The sequence below is a fragment of the Heteronotia binoei genome, chromosome 15 (genome assembly GCF_032191835.1).
Source record: "Heteronotia binoei isolate CCM8104 ecotype False Entrance Well chromosome 15, APGP_CSIRO_Hbin_v1, whole genome shotgun sequence".
Taxonomy (NCBI): Eukaryota; Metazoa; Chordata; class Lepidosauria; order Squamata; family Gekkonidae; genus Heteronotia; species Heteronotia binoei.
Window position 1 is genome coordinate 5516284 of NC_083237.1, and position 19765 is coordinate 5536048.

At 47.7% G+C, this 19765-nt stretch overlaps 1 protein-coding gene across 1 annotated transcript; it reads right to left on the bottom strand.

Annotated features, from left to right (window-relative positions):
• Nucleotides 1–2604: 2604 nt before the first annotated feature.
• LOC132584304 (histone H2B 1/2/3/4/6-like) lies at nt 2605–3168 on the bottom strand. Its single transcript, XM_060256155.1, has one exon. It carries the CDS (start codon nt 3034–3036, stop codon nt 2656–2658), a length of 381 nt encoding a protein of 126 aa, XP_060112138.1. The 5' UTR covers nt 3037–3168; the 3' UTR covers nt 2605–2655.
• Between the last annotated feature and the right edge of the window lie 16597 nt (nt 3169–19765).

Genomic DNA, 19765 nt, shown 5'->3' on the forward strand with positions numbered 1-19765 from the left:
TCCATCTCTCTAGATACGGATTTAAGAACTGCACGCTGGTGGGTCAGGAAACCTCAGCGTTAATTTTGAGCACCAAAGGCGATTTAGTGGGCTCCTGGACGAAACTTTCGGGAACCTGGTTTACAACTTGTCCACTCCTTACTGACACAGCAAAGTCTTATTGTAGTTTATCTACTATCAGATTACTTGTGGCACAGATATAAGCAAGATGGTAGGTATCACTATACCACAAGGCTCTTCTTTTGCCACAGAGAGATTAGCCCAAGCTGTGATTTCTACAACAGTTTAACATACCTGCTCCTCTAGATGAGTCACAGGCCCTAACATAAGAACATTCAAAAATTATACTAGCTGTTCATCTAGTCTACTCTTGTCTCACACAAGAAGATATTGGATTTATATCCTGCCCTATACTCAGAGCTGTCACAATGTCCTTTAGTGCCCCCTCCCCACCAACAGACACCCTGTGAGGTGGGTGGGGCTGAGAGAGCTCTTACAGCAGCTGTCCTTTCAAGGACAACTCCTACGGGGGGGGCTATGGCTGACCCAAGGCCATTCCAGCAGGTGCCAGTGGAGGAGTGCGGAATCAAACCCGGTTCTCCCAGTTAAGAGTCTGCACACTTAACCACTTAGCAAGAGCTATGGCTAACCCAAGACCATTCCAGCAGATGCAAGTGGAGGAGTGGGGAATCAAACCCAGTTCTCCCAGATAAGAGTCTGCACACTTAAGCACCACACCAGACTGGCTCTCACCGTGACCAACCAGTTCCTCTGGAGAGCCAACAACCAGGCACAGAGACTAAGGCCTTCCCCTGAGTTGCCTCCTGGTTCTGGGATTCAGAGGTTGACTGCCTCTGAACGTGGAGGTTCCCTTTAGCCAACCTATCCTCCATTACTTCAACTCCCTTTTAAAACTATCTGGGCCTGTGGCCATTGTTGCATCCTCTGGCAGCTGACAGGTTATACTTTGTACAATAATGCTTGTTTTCTGAGGAAACCTGAAACCCAGGACTTAGTCCTGAAGTGAATAGTATGCCATACCGTGTACTTTAAGGCAAAGAGGATGATGATTGTCTAAGTATTTGCACATTTCAACTCCATTAAAGTCTGGAAGGGTATCAGCTGTTATTCAACAGCTTCCTTATTAGCAGTGGAAAATACCCTCAAATCATGGCTGATTCATGGTGACCTCGTGGGGTTTTCAAAGCTTCCATAGTAGAACAGTGCTTGTTACCCTCACCTATCCCATGAAAGGCTGGTCTGGCTTTCCTCAACAGGAGAAAAAAAAATTGTTCGAATAGGGAAAAAAATATTAGAAACATAGACTAGAAGGGATCTTAAGGGTATCTAGCCCAACTCCCTGCACAATGCAGGAAATTCACAACTACCTTCCCCTCACGTACAAACTCCAGTGACCCTTGCTCTGTGCCCAGAAGAAGAAAAAAACAACCCCCAAACCCTCCAAGATGCCTGGCCTGGAGGAAAATTCCTTCCGGACCCTAAAATTGGCAATCAGCATTTCCTTGGGCATGTATGAAAGGGCCAGGAGAGCTATGCTCTGATTCATCCCTTTCTGCCCTCCCTCTCAGTCTGCCTGAATTCTAAAATATATCCCCACCACCAAGCACTCCTGTGGATGCCTCCCATCATCCTTTCTCACGAGGAAACATGAAACAGAGGAATAAAGTCACGTGCAACAGCACCTTTAAGACCAACGAAGCTCTATTCGAGGTAGGAGCTTTTTAAAGAAGCGTGCTTGCACGCAAAAGCTCCGACCTTGAATTAAACTGTTGGTCTTAAAGGTGGAGCTGGACTTTTGACTTTGTTTGCAGCTCCCACCAATAGAACTAGTCATATCGGACTGCTCTCCTCATTCAGTTTCATAGTTCTACTTCTGTTGCCTTGTACATTTCATTCCATATTGCTGTTCATATTAACCTGCCGTTTTGTGCACTCCTAGGCATATGACATCATGTAAAATCTTTATAGCGTAGGATTTTTTTCCTGTTCTGCAGTCTTGGTGAGAAAGGCAGCTATAAATAAATGCTAAATAAATTAGGACATCAGAAATTATTTCCAATGTTTTCAGCTCACTGTACAGTCAGCAGAACAAAGCAGTAGATAAGTGCATCTTTAAGACCAACAAAGTTTTATTCAGAATATCAGCAGTAAATGACATCAGGTTCCAGGGAGTCGCCTTACGATGCATTGGTAAACTGGACATTAAACCAAGGCCTTTAATGCAGAACTGAATTGTCCAAGGGCTTGCTTTTCTGCAAGGTAGCACTGCAATAAAGTTCAATCACGGAAAAATTTTCAGGGACTGCAGTCTACATTGGTTCCTTGTGTATAGCTTACTGAGATCCTATTACACATTTCTGCAATGGGTTAATGCTTATACACAATGTTTTATATTTTAGATTGTAGTTGCAGCTTTCCACCAACATGGCTTTTACTGTAGCCCACCTTGATATATTGGGGAGGGGAAGTATAATTTGCAAATAAAAATTACTGATTCCATCCCTTACCAAAGAAACAAAACTTATTAAGTAAACTTCAAACTCAGTTATGAAACAAGTGATTCAGATCTCTCAGAAAAAGTGGGTGGCTCTTAAAAGAGCCTTTGGGTTTTTCCTGGAATTGATGGAAAACGAGTTATTTGGAGCTGGTGTACTTGGTGACGGCCTTGGTGCCTTCGGAGACGGCGTGCTTGGCCAGCTCCCCGGGCAGCAGGAGGCGCACGGCGGTCTGGATCTCGCGGGAGGTGATGGTGGAGCGCTTGTTGTAGTGGGCCAGGCGGGAGGCCTCGGCGGCGATGCGCTCGAAGATGTCGTTGACGAAGGAGTTCATGATGCTCATGGCCTTGGAGGAGATGCCCGTGTCCGGGTGCACCTGCTTCAGCACCTTGTACACGTAGATGGAGTAGCTCTCCTTGCGGCTCTTCTTGCGCTTCTTGTCGCCCTTCTTCTGGGTCTTGGTGATCGCCTTCTTGGAGCCCTTCTTGGGGGCTGGAGCGGACTTAGCTGGCTCAGGCATGCTGGCAGAAATAGAAGACTTCCTCTTTCTACAAAGCGAACGCTGCTATTGGAAGCGCCTTTTGCGAGCCCTGGTATTTATAGGAGCCCGAGGCCCGCCAGAACTCAAATTCTCCAGCCGCGATTGGCCGGCAAAACCAGCGCGAGGCGCCTGCATGCAAATAAGAGGATGAAAAGTAGAAGTCGGCTTCTTATTGGTTAAAAAAAATCAGCGCGAGGCGCCTGCATGCAAATAAGAGGATGAAAATGGGAAGTCGACTTCTTATTGGTTGAAACGCAGCTTCGCTCCCATTGGCGCAGGCTCCGCCACCGTCCAATCAGAAGTGCCATTGCGGTACGAACGAGAAGTAAGGGGGAAAGTCGAAAGCTTTCCAGATTCTCTGCAGTTTGAAGGGTTCTCGCTCTTCTGTAATGTCATTTGGGCCGGTTAGGCAGACAGAGGCGCCGCTGCAGCCCCCCTCCCCCGGCAAAAAAACCCCACTTTGGGTCTAGCAGCAGAATAAAACAGGAATCAAGTGGTACCTTAAATACAAGCAAACAATGAGGTGTGGCTGGTTCATGGCCTTCAAACCCCTACATTTAATTACTTCTTAGGACTAGAGTCTAGACCAGGGGTGGCCAAAATGTGGCTCTTTCACATAATATTGTGTGGCTCTTGAAGCACCCCCCCCATCTCATTGGCTGGCTTAGAGAATGCATTTAAAGTTACAAGCTTTCTTTCCACCTCCCTCCCTCCCGTCTATTTGCTTTCCTTCCTTCTCAAGCATCTGACGTTTGTGTCTTGCAGCTCTCAAACATCTGACATTTATTCCGTGCAGCTTTAACGTTAAGCAAGTTTGGCCACCCCTGGTCTAGACAATGCATGTTAACTTTGATGCAATAGGGATCTGATGTCAGACAGATCCCTGGTGAGGCTGGACTTAATTGACTGGTAGGTTTACAAAATTATGCCCTGCTTCTCTGCCCCCAGAAGAGCCCTGTGGCGCAGAGTGTTAAAGGTGCAGTACTGCAGTCCTAAGCTCGGCTCGCGACCTGAGTTCGATCCCCGGCAGAAGCTGGGTTTTCAGGTAGCCGGCTCCAGGTTGACTCATCCTTCCGTCCTTCCGAGGTCGGTCCAAGGAGTCCCCAGCTTGCTGGGGGGAAAGTGGAAATGACTGGGGAAGGCAATGGCAAACCACCCCATAAAAAGTCTGCCGTGAAAACGTTGTGAAAGCAGCGTCACCCCAGAGTTGGAAACGACTGGTGCTTGCACAGGGGACCTTTCCTTTCCTTTCTCTCCCCTCATCAGAGCCACCAGGGTGGCTAACACATTAAAAAATATACATAGTAAAAAACAAAACAACCATCTTACAAACCTCTAAAGTCAACAAAAACACATAATTTAAAACCATTATCACAAATGCTGAAATATGCATATTAACCAATTAAGCCCCGTGGCACAGAGTGGGAAAGCTGCAGTACTGCAGTCGGAGCCCTCTGCTCACGACCTGAGTTCAATCCCAGCAGAAGCTGGTTCAGGTAGCTGGCTCCAGGTTGACTCAGCCTTCCATCCTTCCGAGGTCGGTAAAATGAGGACCCAGCTTGCTGGGGGGGGGGGGAAGCGTAGATGACTGGGGAAGGCAATGGCAACCCACCCCGTCAAAAGTCTGCCGTGAAAACGTTGTGAAAGCAACGTCACCCCAGAGTCGGAAACGACTGGTCCTTGCACAGGGGTCTACCTTTGCCTTTAGCTAAATAGGGCTCCTCAACAGAAGGGCTTGGAGAATATCTGCAAGCAACAGGCCCAGCTCTTGTTATTTCAGCCTTTTCAGACGAGTGAAAATTGGCCTGGAAAGGCTTCTTCTGTAGCTGATGAGAGAAAGGGTTAAAACCAGAACCGTCATGACAAATATTCAAATCAAGATGGGAAATTTCAGGTAAACATGGCAAGGTCTTGTGTGACTTCTTAAACACTAAAAAAGGCCACACCCCCCTGATGTAGCCAATCCTCCAAGAGCTTGGAATTCTAGCAGGGGCTCCTTTGCATATTAGGCCACACCCTCCTGATGTAGCCAATCCTCCAAGAGCTTGGAATTCTAGCAGGGGTTCCTTTGCATATTAGGCCACACCCTCCTGATGTAGCCAATCCTCCAAGAGCTTGGAACTCTAGCAGCAGCTTTTTTGCATATTAGGCTACACACCCCTGATGTAGGCAATCCTCCAAGAGCTTGGAATTCTAGCAGGAGCTCCTTTGCATATTAGGCCACACAGCCCTGATGTAGCCAATCCTCCAAGAGCTTGGAATTCTAGCAGGAGCTCCTTTGCATATTAGGCCACACACCCCTGATGTAGCCAATCCTCCAAGAGCTTGGAATTCTAGCAGGAGCTAGGCATGGGGGTGGGGGGGGGATCAACCTGAGTCTTCATGGATTAGCACCAGCTTCCAAAAAAGCAATACTTCAGAGGCACCTCTGAAGAAGTGGGGCCTCGGGCTGGGAAACTTAGGCTGGGACAAAAATGCTATTCTTTTGAGTGCCGCTACACTGCTGTTTAGTTTTGTTGCAGAAAACTAACCCACTAAAACCTCTGGGATCAATACTAATGCTCCCTCTAAGATGTGGAGTTTTGCGAGCCGAAAATTCTACTTTGCGAGCTACCGGCATTAAAGCTGCGAGCTCTGCGTGCATTAGTTTGCTCTGGGGCCAAGGAAAGGAAAGGTCCCCCTGTGCAAGCGCCAGTTGTTTCCAACTCTGGGGTGATGTTGCAAACCGGAGGCTAAAAAAAACCTGTGAACTAGCTCACATTGACTCAGCTTAGAAGGCAGGGCCTGATCTGGGGAGGGAGGGGGGCAGAGGGGGTGCTTGCCGCAGGCACCTACGGAGGGGGGGGGGGCGCCAAATTGGGTATGGAGTCCGTTGTATTCTATGGGACCATAAGATAGAATGGCCCATAAGGGGGCGCCATTTTTTAATTCCCCCCCCCCCCTCAAAAAACATGTAGATCCGGTCCTGTTAGAAGGAACACTATCTGGGATTACTGAGAGGACAAAGAGGCAAGGATTCCCTTTGCTGTGCCAATGCTTCACACTTCTGGTAAGCAGGGCAACAGACATCCATATGTTCCTCAGCAGGAGAGGGATTGGAGGAGGTTTTGGTGCTGAATACAAGATGGTGCTGGCAAACTCAACCCGCCAAACTTTCAGACTTCTCCTGTGACAGATCATGCAGAGTGACATTTATTGACATTGGTGGTGAACATATGAACATATCAGGCTGCCTTATACTGAATCAGACCCCCCTTGGTCCATCAAAGTCAGTCTTGTCTACTCAGACTGGCAGCGGCTGAGGTTTTTCACTCCTACTTGCCTGGACCCTTTTTTAGTTGGAGATGCTGAGGATTGAACCTGGGACCTTCTGCTTATGCTCTGCCACTGAGCCATCGTCCCTCCACTGACCAGCAGCGACTCTCCAGGGTCTCAAACTGAACCTGGGACCTTCTGCTTCCCAAGCAGATGCTCTACCACTGAGCCACCGTCCCTCCCCTGACCAGCAGCGACTCTCCAGGGTCTCCAGCTGAGGTTTTTCACGCTTACTTGCCTGAACCCTTTTTAGTTGGAGATGCCAGGGATTGAACCTGGGACCTTCTGCTTACCAAGCAGATGCTCTACCACTGAGCCACCGTCCCTCCCCTGACCAGCAGCGACTCTCCAGGGTCTCAAGCTGAGGTTTTTCACGCCTACTTGCCTGGACCCTTTTTTTAGTTGGAGATGCCGGGGATTGAACCTGGGGCCTTCTGCTTCCCAAGCAGATGCTCTACCACTGAGCCACCCTCCCTCCCCTGACCAGCAGTAGCTCTCCAGGGTCTCAAGCTGAGGTTTTTCACGCCTACTTGCCTGGAGCAGAAGTGAAGCCACTTCTGGCCTCTTCCAGCTCCGTGGAAAAAGGACCAGACAGCTAAGAGTCAAAATAATTACATATATTGAAATTGGTTTGGGAAAGCTGATTTGTTTAGCAACTTGGGTGCACCCAGTTTCTTTCTGTCTCTGCATTTCTGCTCTTTGGTTTTTAAACAGCGCTTTGGTTGTCGACAAGACGGCGCAGCTCAGCCGGATGAGGACAGCTGCCCTTGGTCGTGTGCTTGGTGGGGGAGGCTGATGTCGCACATCCTGGCTTGCTTGGTGTGAGACCACAGAGGTCCACTTCTTCACCCCTCTCAGGAGAGAGAGAAGCACAACCGTGCAGCAGAAAACCCACCGAGAACTTTCACGGAGTGCTGACCAGGCATGGATCCCATAGCTCTACTGATAGGTCTGTAACCTGTGCCCACTCCAGACAATATACTCCCCAACCCATCTTTCACAGCCGCATCTCCATCTCTTGTTTCTCATGAGTTTTCTTCCCTGGTCTTTTCTTCCAGTCTCCTTCCAGATCTTTCACGTGCAGGCAACCTCTGAAGGTAAAGTTGACTTCTTTTGTCTTGAAAAGTTGATCTAGACTCTGCTTTTAGATGGTGCAACCAAAGCTTAACAGAACGCTTGTGTGTTGGGGCCAGGAATACAAGAGCAGGGATCCTTAGCAGGGAATCGTTAGCAGGGAGGTTCAGTGATGGGAAATTCTGCCTCCTTGCTCTTCAGAGGCTAAAGTGAGGGACCCAGGTTCAAAGAAGGTAGCAGTCCCGGGATAAGGTTGCCAATCCCCAGCTGGGGGCAGGGGATCCCCCAGTTTGGAGGCCCTCCCCCACTTCAGGGTCATCAGAAAGCGGGAAGGGGGGAGGGAAATGTCACTGGGCGCTCCATTATTTCCTATGGAGACTGATTCCCATAGGGTATAATGGAGAATTGATCCGCTGGTATCTGGGGCTCTGGGGGGTAGAGGCACCAAATTTGCAGCATAGCATCCAACGCCTCTTCTCAAAAGATCCTCCAAGTTTCAAAAAGATTGGACTGGTCCAGTTCTATGAGCCCCCAAACAAGATAACCCTATCCTTCATTATTTCCACTGGAGGGAAGGCATTTAAAAGGTGTGCGGTCCCTTTAAATGTGATGGCCAGAACCCGCTTTGGAGTTCAATTGTGCTTGTCACAACCTTGCTCCTGGCTCCACCCCCAATGCCTCCTGCCTCCACCCCCAAAGTCTCCTGGCTCCACCCCCAAAGTCTCCTAGCTCCACCCCCAAAGTCCCCAGATATTTCTCGAATTGGACTTGGAAACCCTATCTCAGGATGATCAGCAGACGTGCTGCTTCCTCTATATGCATCAAACTTTCAGGAAAACTCTGCTTCCGTTTCTTGTCTGTGCTTATTTTCTCCCGCGTTCTTTCAGTTTTGAATTTTATGGAGATTTTGCTATGGGATCATGGATGCTGGTGGAACATTTTGTGGTCACACTGTGACTGCCAGAAGCCATCCCATCAGCTTCTTTAGCATCAACTTCTATGCTGGGCAGGATTGTCCACGGGAAACCCCATCAAAATCTTGCCAGCCGTTTAAAAGCATCTGCATGAGTGATGCTCTTCCCAATGCATCGTTCTTCCCACCCAAAGCTCGCTTGTGAGCCACACACTCTATGGTTTAATATTTTCTTCTTCCCTCCCAGCCCCCAAGCTGACAGTGATACCGAAAAATCACTATTACATCGCTGGACAATCTGTTACACTGACATGCTCATTGTCTGGAAATCACAGAGCGGCAATATTCATCTTCTTCAAGGACCAAACAGAGTTAGCCATTTTGCCATGGTCACGGTGGACATCAAGTAAAAGCCACTACATCCCTCAGCTAAAAGTCTCCGACACTGGAGAGTACAGCTGTAGGTACCGGATATGGACGACATCCGCTCTTTCCTCGGAGAGCACTCCTGTGTTGATCACCGTGCTGGGTGAGTCCACACTCTTCAAAACCATCCCGTGCGATCGTCTGCCTTCTTGCTAGCTGCCCGCCACCCTGGCAGAATTCGTATCCTTGCTGGATCAGACCAACAATCCATCCAGCCCTTCATTGCATTTCCTTTGCTGGCCAAGATGGATCCTGCTACACTCTTGGCTGTTGTTTGCCTCTAACATTTAGCGGCGGACTGCTCTTCAGCACAGGAGTTTCTATTCAGCTAGGAAGGCGGTAGCCCTGAGTCACCAGCAGCCCCTATGTGAGCTGCAACTGGATGGAAAAAGGAGAGGTCACATAATTGAAATGGAACTCATATACAAATGAGTTGCTCATGGGATTACCGAGGGACTAGATGTGAATTATAATGGTTTAACTGTTCTGGCGTTCCTCCAGGAATGCTGGGGATTTTAGTTTGATGAGGCACAAAGAATTTTGTTTTTGATATCCTGGGCCCTTCCCTAGAATTAGAGTTCTCAGGATTACCTAGAGAAAAAGAATATTGGTAATCTACTTGGTATCTGTGGCAGGGCTGTACCCTAAATCCTCATGAAAATGAGATTTGGTGCAATTCAGTACTGGAAATCGGACAGAATCCCATCTGTACTTCAGTGGACAAAAAAAAAAAATTGGGAAAATGTGGCCATGGACAAGATTGCAGGCCAAGCTGGTACTTCTGAAAGCTCAACTTCTTAGAGAGATAGTCTCTTTTTAATTGACTTTACAAAAAAGCAAAAAAAAAGTCCAGATATTAAAAAAACCAGACAAATATAAATATCTTACCTTTTATTGATTGTTATATCATACGTTTAACTATAAAGTTTTATTTCTTATTGTTTGTTGTATCCCAATGTTTTTATTGTTTACTACATATATATGATGTTACAGTTGTTTGCTATTATTCCTGTAATGTTTTATACCAGGAGTAGCCAACAGTAGCTCTCCAGATGTTTTTTTTGCCTACAACTCCCATCAGCCCCAGCCAGCATGCGAGTTGTAGGCAAAAAACATCTGGAGAGCTACCATTGGCCACCCCTGTTTTATACAAAAAGCCCTTACAAACAGTAGCCCCATGGCCCAGAATGGTAAAGCTGCAGTACTGCAGTCCTAAGCTCTGCTCACGACCTGAGTTCGATCCCCAGAGGAAGCTGGGTTTTCAGGTAGCCGGCTCGAGGTCGACTCAGCCTTCCATCCTTCCGAAGTCGGTAAAATGAGTCCCCAGCTTGCTGGAGGGAAAGCGTAGAGGACTGCGGAAGGCAATGGCAAACCAACCCATAAAAAGTCTGCCGTGAAAACATTGTGATGCGACATCACCCCAGAGTCGGCAACGACTGGAGCTTGCACAGGGGACTACCGTTACCTTTTTTTTTAACCCTTACAAATAAAGAGGGTTTTTAAAAAAAGAGGTTTGGTTAACAAAGTATTTCCTTTGTTGATCCCCAGATTTTCACTGTGTCCCCCCATTTTCCTTTTCAGAGCCCCCCCACCCCCTCTTCTCCGTGTCTCCAAAACAAGACGTCTATAGAAGTGGAGAATTTGTAAACCTTACATGCTCTGTTCCTAACAATTGGCTTGCATCAAAGATCCTGAATTACAAGAATGGACAGCCAGTAACATTCCTTGAACACCCATCCTCGCTGGATACCTTCACACACTCCCTGCTCCTGTCCCCACAAGATGGTGGGAAATACTCCTGCAAGTACTGGATTGTGGAACCCAACTGGGAGTTCCATTCTCCAGAAAGCGCCTTCATCAGTGTTCCTGTGATGGGTGAGAAGGACTTCTCTTTCAAAGTCAATATTTGGGAAGAGCAACTAGGAGGTTCAGCTGAGCTTGGTCTTCCATAGAATTGTCTCATTGCCGCTTTGAGACTTCAGGTATTGAAGAGCAGGGTAGAAAAAAACAACTATTATTACTATGACTACTACTCCCTCTCCTCCTCCTTTAAGCCTGTTGACTGGGCTTCCAGTAACTCTCCAGAGCCTTCAACAGAGAAGGATCTCTCCCCAAAACCCCCCCTTGCTACCTGAACGCTTTCCAAAGAACTTCAAATCTGGAGCCCCACGCTAGGGTTGCCAGCCTCCAGGTGGGGCCTGGGGATCTCCTGCTTTTACAACTGTTCTCCAGCTGGCAGAGATCAGCTCCCCTGGACAAAATGGCTGCTTGGAAGGGTGGAGTCTATGGCATTATAGAGGCCCCTCCCCTTCCCAAACCACGCCCTCTCTCAGATCCACCCCCAAAGTCTCAAGGAATTTCCCAACACGGACCTGGCAACCTTACCCCAAACTTCTCCCTTCTGTAACTTTGATACCTTTTGTTTTCTTTGCTAGGGCTTGAATAACTTCAGGTTAATGTTAGTTCAGTAGTCAAAGTATAGATCGTGTGTGTGCGGATGTGTTCCTGGAAACGGAGTGCTGTGTGAAGCAGAGCTGTTAAAGATAATTACAACCCTCAGCCATTTCGTGTCTCTGAGCTAACGGCCTCTCCTTTGTGTGGGGTCCTCCAGATCCACCTTTTCGCCCAGCTCTGAAAGTGGATCCCCCCTCCGGAGAGGTGAACGAAGGGGACCAGCTCCTCCTCACTTGCTCCACCGACAGGAACAACGCTGAGAAAAAGTTCCATTTCTACAGGGATGGCATTGAGATGACCCCCACTGATGAAGGGCTGCTTTGGCACTCCAGAGAACCTGGAAATGCTTCTGCAGACGCCTCTGTGTCCATCCAAGTCACGTCCAACCGCACTGGTGGTGAATTTGCATGCAGGTATGAAGAAAAAATGAGCAGCCGCTGGGTCAGCTCCCCCTGGAGCCAGAAGTTGAATATCACAGGTGAGTGATGCTTGGGATGGTGAATCCCCCAAGAGCAGAGGAACGATGACCCTTTTGTATGGGAAAAGAGCCTGGTGATCCTGCCTTTCCTTTCTTTCCAAAAGGGGAGGCACAACCTCTATGGTGCTCTTTCTTTCTTGGTTGTTTCCCAGATCTGATCCTCCAGAACTTGTCCAGCAAACCTTTAGTGGTTGACAATATGTTGGGTTTTTTAAAATGGTTTCTTTGAAGACCAGTCATCAGGATGATTACAAGTTTTATTTGCCCTCAAATTTATTTTTTTACTCCTTTACTCTTTTTTAAAGGGCAGGTTAAAAGTACCTCAATGAACTAGCTAGCAAGCGGTCTCCCTTTAGGGTTGCCAGCCTCCAGGTGGGTATATCACCCTAGAGAACCACAGGAAGAAGCAAGGACGAACAAAAAAAAAAAAAACCGTGAAAGATGAACAAAGTCCCAAACACTAGAAATTGCTACTGCTAAACCTAGTTCCAAAACTCTCTTGAAAGTGAAAGAGCCTGAAGGATACATTTTTTATCTCAGTGCTCCATATATTTCATTATTATCGCAGTAAATTATAAACAGTCAAACATAAATTATAACAACCAAAGTCCCAGTCCGTTCATTCCCGTGTATGCATGTCAGTTTCAGTCCCATGTAAACACGTCAGAACATCAAGAAGTTGGAATTCGTAAAAGTGGGTGCAAAGGAAGCCTCTGACGGTAACGCCAGCGTTTGTTACCGTTTCCGGTTCAGCCTTCCTCAAAGAGGCATTCCAACTTGCCTGTTATAACTGCTTTTTGGAAACAGGAAAGAACTGATATAAAATCATAAGGCACTTTTCTTCAGACTTCAGTAGCTTATTTCAGACTTCAGACTGTTTCGCTTTCAAGAGCGTTTTGGAACTAGGTTTAAAAGTAGCAATTTCTAGACTTTGTTAATCTTCTACAGTGTTTTTTTTTTTTTTGCTTTGTCCTTGCCTCCAGGCGGGGTCTGGAGATCTCTTGCTTTTGCAACTGACCTCCAGCTGGCAGAGATCAGCTCCCCTGGAGAAAATGGCTGCTTGGAAGGGTGGAGTCTATGGCACTATACCTGCTGAGGCCCCTCCCCTTCCCAAACCACGCCCTCTCCCAGATCCACCCCCAAAATCTCCAGGAATTTTCCAACACGGACCTGGCAACCGTTATATAAAAGACCATAATCAAAATGATGACTATTATACGGACTGAAAGTTAATTTTGTTCACTGGAGAAATGGAAATGACATCTTCTTGAAGCCTCTGCCAGTCTGAGAAGACAATACTGACTTCGATGGACTAAAGGTCTGATTCAGTATAAGGCAGCTTCAAATGTTCATATATATGTTCATATGTCCCAGCCATTGGCCATGCTGGCTGGGGCTGATGGGAGTTGTAGGCCAAAAAACATCTGGAGAGCTACCGTTGGCCACCCCTGTTAAACAATCAAATATCCTCATAGAATCATACAATACCAAAAGTGCAAAAATAAGGCACACCCATACATGAAGTCCAGATATTTATAGCAACAGAGGTGGCCAACGGTAGCTCTCCAGATGTTTTTTTTGCCTACAACTCCCATCAGCCCCAGCCAGCATGGCCAATGGCTGGGACTGATGGGAGTTGTAGGCAAAAAACATCTGGAGAGCTACCGTTGGCCACCCCTGCAGTAGAGTGTCACTTCTTCCTCACCATTATTATGAGTTCCTGTCCAACCCCAACCAAACCACCACCCTTCTGTTTCCTCTTCCAAGAGACCTAAACCCAAAAAGATAATGAATTCCTCAGCCATCTTCTCCACCAGTGATGAAGCTGCCTTTTGTCCTTGAAAAACAAGATCCTTGACATACTCAATGGCCAGGGGACAAAAACAACCTGATCATATGCTTGTGATAATGTTAGAATAAGTAGTAATTTGTTAATAAATCAGTACAATAAGGATAGTGAGGCACTCCAAAGGGATCTGCTGAGGCTGGGTGAGTGGGCGTCAACGTGGCAGATGAGGTTCAACGTGGCCAAGTGCAAAGTAATGCACATTGGGGCCAAGAATCCCAGCTACAAATACAAGTTGATGGGGTGTGAACTGGCAGAGACTGACCAAGAGAGAGATCTTGGGGTCGTGGTAGAGAACTCACTGAAAATGTCAAGACAGTGTGCGATTGCAATAAAAATGGCCAATGCCATGCTGGGAATTATTAGGAAGGGAACTGAAAAGAAATCAGCTAGTATCATAATACCCCTGTATAAATAGATGGTGCAGTCTCATTTGGAATACTGTGGACAATTGTGGTCACAGCACCTCAAAAAGGACATTATAGCATTGGAGAAAGTGCAGAAAAGGGCAACTAGAATGATTAAAGGGTTGGAACACTTTCCCTATGAAGAAAGGTTAAAACACTTGGGGCTCTTTAGCTTGGAGAAACGTCAACTGCAGGGTGACATGATAGAGGTTTATAAGATTATGCATGGGATGGAGAAAGTAGAGAAAGAAGTACTTTTCTCTCTTTCTCACAATACAAGAACTCAATGAAATTGCTGAGCAGTAGGGTTAGAACAGATAAAAGGAAGTACTTCTTCACCCAAAGGGTGATTAACATGTGGAATTCACTGCCATAGGACGTGGTGGCGGCTACAAGCATAGCCAGCTTCAAGAGGGGTTTGGATAAACATCTGGAGCAGAGGTCCATCAGTGGCTATTAGCTACAGCATAGTATTGGCTGTCTGGGGCAGTGATGCTCTGTATTCTTGGTGCTTGGGGGGGGGGGCAAAGTGGAAGGGCTTCTAACCCCACTTGTGAACCTCCTTTTTTTTCGTCACTGTGTGAAACAGAGTGATGGACTGGATGGGCCATTGGCCTGATCCAACATGGCTTCTCTTAGGTTCTTATGTGACACAGAGTGTTGCACTGGATGGGCCATTGGCCTGATCCAACATGGCTTCTCTTAGGTTCTTATGTGACACAGAGTGTTGGACTGGATGGGCCATTGGCCTGATCCAACATGGCTTCTCTTATGTTCTTATGTGACACAGAGTGTTGGACTGGATGGGCCATTGGCCTGATCCAACATGGCTTCTCTTATGTTCTTATGTGACACAGAGTGTTGGACTAGATGGGCCTTTGGCCTGATCCAGCATGGCTCCTCTTCGGTTCTTATGTGACACAGAGTGTTGGACTGAATGGGCCTTTGGCCTGATCCAACATGGCTTCTCTTATGTTCTTATGTGACACAGAGTGTTGGACTAGATGGGCCTTTGGCCTGATCCAGCATGGCTCCTCTTTGGTTCTTATGTGACACAGAGTGTTGGACTGAATGGGCCATTGGCCTGATCCAGCATGGCTCCTCTTCGGTTCTTATGTGACACAGAGTGTTGGACTGAATGGGCCATTGGCCTGATCCAACATGGCTTCTCTTATGTTCTTATGTGACACAGAGTGTTGGACTACATGGGCCTTTGGCCTGATCCAGCATGGCTCCTCTTTGGTTCTTATGTGACACAGAGTGTTGGACTGAATGGGCCATTGGCCTGATCCAGCATGGCTCCTCTTCGGTACTTATGTGACACAGAGTGTTGGACTGAATGGGCCATTGGCCTGATCCAACATGGCTTCTCTTATGTCCTTATGTGACACAGAGTGTTGGACTGGGTAGGCCATTGGCCTGATCCAACAGGGCTTCTCTTATGTTCTTATGTGACACAGAGTGTTGGACTGGAGGGGCCTTTGGCCTGATCCAACATGGCTTCTTTTATGTTCTTATGTGACCCAGAGTGTTGGACTGGAGGGGCCACTGGCCTGATCCAACATGGCTTCTCTTATGTCCTTATGTGACACAGAGTGTTGGACTGGATGGGCCTTTGGCCTGATCCAACATGGCTTCTCTTATGTCCTTATGTGACCCAGAGTGTTGGACTGGATGGGCCACTGGCCTGATCCAACATGGCTTCTCTTATGTCCTTATGTGACCCAGAGTGTTGGACTGGAGGGGCCATTGGCCTGATCCAGCATGGCTTCTCTTATGTTCTTATGTGACACAGAGTGTTGGACTGGAGGGGCCATTGGCCTGATCCAACATGGCTTCTCTTATGTTCTTATGTGACACAGAGTGCTGGACTGGAGGGGCCTTTGGCCTGATCCAACATGGCTTCTCTTATGTTCTTATGTGACACAGAGTGTTGGACTGGAGGGGCCATTGGCCTGATCCAACATGGCTTCTCTTATGTTCTTATGTGACACAGAGTGTTGGACTGGAGGGGCCTTTGGCCTGATCCAACATGGCTTCTCTTATGTTCTTATGTGACACAGAGTGTTGGACTGGAGGGGCCTTTGGCCTGATCCAACATGGCTTCTCTTATGTTCTTATGTGACACAGAGTGTTGGACTGGAGGGGCCATTGGCCTGATCCAACATGGCTTCTCTTATGTTCTTATGTGACACAGAGTGTTGGACTGGAGGGGCCTTTGGCCTGATCCAACATGGCTTCTCTTATGTTCTTATGTGACACAGAGTGTTGGACTGGAGGGGCCTTTGGCCTGATCCAACATGGCTTCTCTTATGTTCTTATGTGACCCAGAGTGTTGGACTGGAGGGGCCTTTGGCCTGATCCAACATGGCTTCTCTTATGTTCTTATGTGACACAGAGTGTTGGACTGGAGGGGCCTTTGGCCTGATCCAACATGGCTTCTCTTATGTTCTTATGTTAAATGATGACCCTCATTGGGCAAAAAGGCAACACGGAATTAGTTATGTTTACTGCAACACATATTCAGCCAAAGGTCTCCATAAACAAAGATCTTAGCCTGGCACCAGAAGAGCCAGGAAGGAACTTGGGTTAACAGTGATTCGGTGAGGGGCCACCACAAAAAGGTAAAGGCTGTCTTCTGTGCAAGCACCAGTCATTTCCGACTCTGGGGTGACATCGCATCACGACATTTTCACGGCAGGCTTTTTTACGGGGTGGTTTGCCATTGCCTTCCCCAGTCCTCTACGCTTCCCCCCCCCCAGCAAGCTGGGGACTCATTTGACTGACCTCGGAAAGATGGAAGGCTGAGTCAACCTTGAGCCGGCTACCTGAACCAGCTTCTGCTGGGATCGAACTCAGATCGTGAGCAGAGCTTGGGCTGCAAAAGTGCAGCTGGCCACTCTGTGCCACGGGGCCTAGCTAAAACAAGCCCAATAATGCTATCAAGGACAACTTTCCAAGATCTCTCTGAATAACAGACACTCTGCTATTGATTTTGTTGCAAGCTTGTTTTATACCAGTGTTACAGTCAACACTTACCCAGCAAGGATTTCCTCTGTGCGCAGCCACTTCACACTTCGAGTGAACAGGAAATTCAACGTTCATATGTTCATCAGCAGATGGGGAAGGTATGGATGCTGAATGCAAGATGGGAGTTGTCCAACCCGACTTGCCAACCTTTCAGAGCCTTCGTTTCATAGCAACCACCTTGGCCAACGTGGCAATTACTGGCATGGATGGTAGCTCCATCAATAAAGGATGATTCCTTTACCCACCAGCCAAGATCCACACGCTGAAATGAGCTTTGGCAAATTGATTTCTTTGCTAACTCAATTTCTGTGTGGCTCTGCATTCTCACCTACACGCCTTTGATGGTGCTCTTTGAAAAGAGGCTTTCGTTACCAACAGGACAAGAGAAGGCGCAACTAGGCCAGATGGGGTTAGCTGCATTTTGTAGCTTTAAATAAGGCCCGAGAGGTGAATGGTTTGCTTCGTTGTTGAAACTGTTGCACTTCCTGGCTTCTCTGGTGTGAGACGACAGAGGTGAGGAGGTCCACTTCTTCACACCTCTTCGGAGAGAAAGGAAGACACCCGTGTAGCTGAGAACCCAGTCAGAGTCTTCAAGAGATGCTGACTGAGCATGGACGCCATGGCTTGGCTTATAGGTTTGTAACCTGTGCCCACTCCAGATGATAAACTCCCCACCTGTCTTTTGCAACTGAACTTCCAGCTCCTTTTTCTCATGAGTTTTTCCCCATGATCTTTTCTTCCAGTCTCCTTCCAGATTTTCCATGTGCAGGCAAGCTCTGAAGGTAATGCTGATTTCTCTTATCTTGAAATGTTAGAGATTTGCATTCTGCTTTTAAATGGTGCAGACAAAGCTTGACAAAACGCTTGTGTATTGTGGCCAGGAATCCAGTGTTTAAGGCGTCATTAGCGTGGAGGTAAAGAGCCCGGTGGCACAAAGTGATAAAGCCGCAGTACTGCAGTTGGAGCCCTCTGCTCACAACCTGAGTTCGATCCCGGCGGAAGCTGGGTTCAGGTAGACGGCTCGAGGTTAACCCAGCCTTCCATCCTTCCGAGGTCGGTCAAATGAGTCCCCAGCTTGCTGGGGGGGGAGTGTAGATGACCGGGGAAGGCAATGACAAAGCACCCTGTAAAAAGTCTGCCGTGAAAATGTGAAGCGACATCACTCCAGAGTCGGAAACAACTGGTGTTTGCACAAACTGGTGTTTGTAAAGGTTTGTTTACCTTTAGCATGGAGGTGCAGTAATTCCTAAATCCCTCTGTGTGAAGAAAGCTTCCAGACAAAACCTTTTCCCATTTTTTTTTGTCTGTGCTTTGTTTTCTCCTCACTTGACAGTAGTTTTACAGAGATTTTGCATGTTATTATGGGTGGAAGTTGATTTAACATCTTGCGCTCACGTTATAACTGCTGAAACTCAGCTCGTAAACACGTTAGCATAGATTGTTCACGGGAAATCCAATCCAAATCTTGACATCTGTTCAGAGATTCTGAAGAACCCGTATTCATTTCAGATTTTCCAAATGCACTTTCCCATCCGACTCTCTCTTGCAAGGCAAGGGGAGGGATGGTGGCTCAGTGGCAGAGCATCTGCTTGGGAAGCAGAAGGTCCCAGGTTCAGTCCCCGGCATCTCCAACTAAAAAGGGTCCAGGCAAATAGGCGTGAAAAACCTCCGCTTGAGACCCTGGAGAGCCACTGCTGGTCAGGGGAGGGACGATGGCTCAGTGGTAGAGCATCTGCTTGGGAAGCAGAAGGTCCCAGGTTCAATCCCCAGCATCTCCAATCAAAAAGGGTCCAGGCAAGTAGGCATGAAAAACCTCAGCTTGAGACCCTGGAGAGCCACTGCCAGTCTGAGTAGACAATACTGGATTAAGAGGTGGGACGGTGGCTCAGTGGTAGAGCATCTGCTTGGGAAGCAGAAGGTCTCAGGTTCAATCCCCGGCATCTCCAACTGAAAAGGGTCCAGGCAACTAGGCATGAAAAACCTCAGCTTGAGACCCTGCAGAGCCGCTGCCAGTCTGAGTAGACAAGACTGACTTGGATGGACCAAGGGTCTGATTTAGTAGAAGGCAGCTTCATATGTTTATTTGTTCAGACCCTTCATGGTTTCTAATCCTCTGTCCGCCCCTCTCAGCCCCAGAGCTGATGGTGACACCCAAAGGTGAATATTACGTGACTGGACAGTCTGTTACTCTGACATGCTTACACTTCAAACATCGCAGAGGAAAGGGATTTACCTTCCTCAAGAACAAAACCGAACTGTATTCTTCAAGGGAGACTTCAAATTCCAGCGAGAGTTACCAAATCCCTCGGCTAAAAGCTTCCGACACAGGGCAGTACAGCTGTAAGGACAGGACGGGACCCACCCATACCTTGGAGAGCAGTCCTGTGTGGATCACTGTGCTAGGTGAGTCCGTGCATTTCAATGTCATCTTCAGGAATGGTTCCGCTTTCTGGCTAGCCACCAGCATCCTTTGCAGAAGTCACGTCCACATGTGCAGCATCCTTAGGAAATGCGGCAGAACAAGGGCTTTTTTTTTGTAGCAGGGGCTCCTTTGCATATTAGGCCACACCCCCTGATGTAGCCAATCCTCCAAGAGCCTGGAATTCTAGCAGGGGCTCCTTTGCATATTAGGCCACACCCCCTGATGTAGCCAATCCTCCAAGAGCCTGGAATTCTAGCAGGGGCTTCTTTGCATATTAGGCCACACACCCCTGATGTAGCCAATCCTCCAAGAGCCTGGAATTCTAGCAGGGGCTCCTTTGCAT